Below are 1,706 nucleotides of genomic sequence, written 5' to 3' on the forward strand. Positions count from 1 at the left end.
GAGGGGCTAAAGAACTTCTTGACGGTGGTCACCTTGCGAGTCTTCTCATTGGTCTTCTTCTCCTCGAACTTGGAGAAGGGCGCCAGAGTGGCGCGGGCTTGAGATTGAGGGGCGGGGTGAGACTGGCTGCCCTGATTGCTAGCGTAGGCCGCCGCCTCCTCTTCCTCTCTCTGTAGCCTAGGAAACACACACACACACACACACACACACACACACACACACACACACACACACATACATTCCACATGCATGCCACATAACGCAAAACACCACTTAATGTGCATGTACACACACACACACCTCTAAATAACAACACCTTTATAACACATCCTTATGTTACCTTACCCACACACACACACACACACCCACACCCACCCACCCACACACCCCCACACGCACACGCACACGCACACGCACCCACACACACACACACACACACACACGCGCGCTTACTTCTCGGCCAGCGCCCAATCCTCCTGGATCTGCTTTTGACGCGATCGCTGGTATTCCTCCCGCCAGCACTTGGAGCACAGACCCTGCCATGCTGCGTTGCCGAAGTAACCGCACCCCTTCTTACACAGCAGCTCAGACTGGTCCACGTGGATCCCACGGCGTTCCGCACGCTGGCTCATCTTTCCCTGACCCACAGCAAACACAAACAAACAAACAAACAAACAAACACATGCGCGCACACACACACACACACAAATACACACAGTTTAGTACAAACTACAGCAACTTCAATGACCATCACTTCACAACACAGATGAGGCCCATGCCCTCACGTCGAGGTGTTTATGGTTCATAAAATAAGCACACAGCGCTACGCCAGAATCTAAGCAGCGTCCGTGCCGGTACTGACCCGGCCCACAGCAGGGAATCTGTCTCGGACGCCGTCCTGTTGCTATGACAGCACAGCCGAATGTGACTTAACCGTACTGAACCAACGGAAACGAAACTCCATGGACTTCTGCACAGACACTGCAGCGTCAGCTATTGAACGAAACCAGCAGGGAGTGACATATAACCCAATCCACCGAGTCTGCATTTAAACTGAAGTGGTTGCCTCGAGAGTCAATTTAATGACATATTTATTTATCTGTAACCAGGCAGGTCGTTTAGCTCCTCACTCAATGACATTATTCTTCCGATAGTGAACTCCATGGGTTATTTTATTGTATCTTATTTTTTTTATTTATTGTCAATGTTATGTTTGATATACGTTAATGCCTTTTTTTAGGTTGTATAGCCTTTTTCACTCTGGCAGGGGGACTGTCAATGGAAACTAGCCTTTTGGCTATAATTGGGTGCATTTACATTTTAATGTTCATGAACGTACACTGTCCCTCTTGATCAAATAAACAAATTGATTGATTGATTGATTGATTTCCCATGGCATAAGAAATGTCCAATAAGGGCACAGAATGCCTTGACAACTCAGTTTAACGTTAGCTACCTAGCCAGGTAAGTTCCATATGGACACATATGTCAACAGTTTGTCTTTATGCTTCTCAAACACGCCCAGTACGTGCAGATGAAGCCCTAACTGTCTAACAACAATAACTATCCTGCCCAGGACCAGTTTACATTATGGGGAGGACGAATCCATGAATCCATACAACAGCTACACAATGTAATTTGTGTGGCTACCTCGCTAGCCGTTACTCGTATAGCATTATGTAATCCTGCATCTGAACAGCTATTAT

At 47.4% G+C, this 1,706-nt stretch overlaps 1 protein-coding gene across 1 annotated transcript in view; it reads right to left on the minus strand.

The window, feature by feature from the left end:
* LOC122129802 (rab5 GDP/GTP exchange factor-like) overlaps window positions 1-1,229 on the minus strand; it is a 12,667-nt gene extending 11,438 nt beyond the window's left edge. Inside the window, 3 exon segments of the mRNA XM_042704523.1 lie at window positions 1-177; window positions 454-638; window positions 863-1,229. The exon segment at window positions 1-177 is cut by the window's left edge and continues 23 nt beyond it. Coding sequence (XP_042560457.1) covers window positions 1-177; window positions 454-632 — 356 coding nt within the window. The 5' untranslated portion in view covers window positions 633-638; window positions 863-1,229.
* Between the last annotated feature and the right edge of the window lie 477 nt (window positions 1,230-1,706).

Source organism: Clupea harengus, unplaced genomic scaffold (assembly GCF_900700415.2).
Source record: "Clupea harengus unplaced genomic scaffold, Ch_v2.0.2, whole genome shotgun sequence".
In the NCBI taxonomy this organism is placed as follows: domain Eukaryota; kingdom Metazoa; phylum Chordata; class Actinopteri; order Clupeiformes; family Clupeidae; genus Clupea; species Clupea harengus.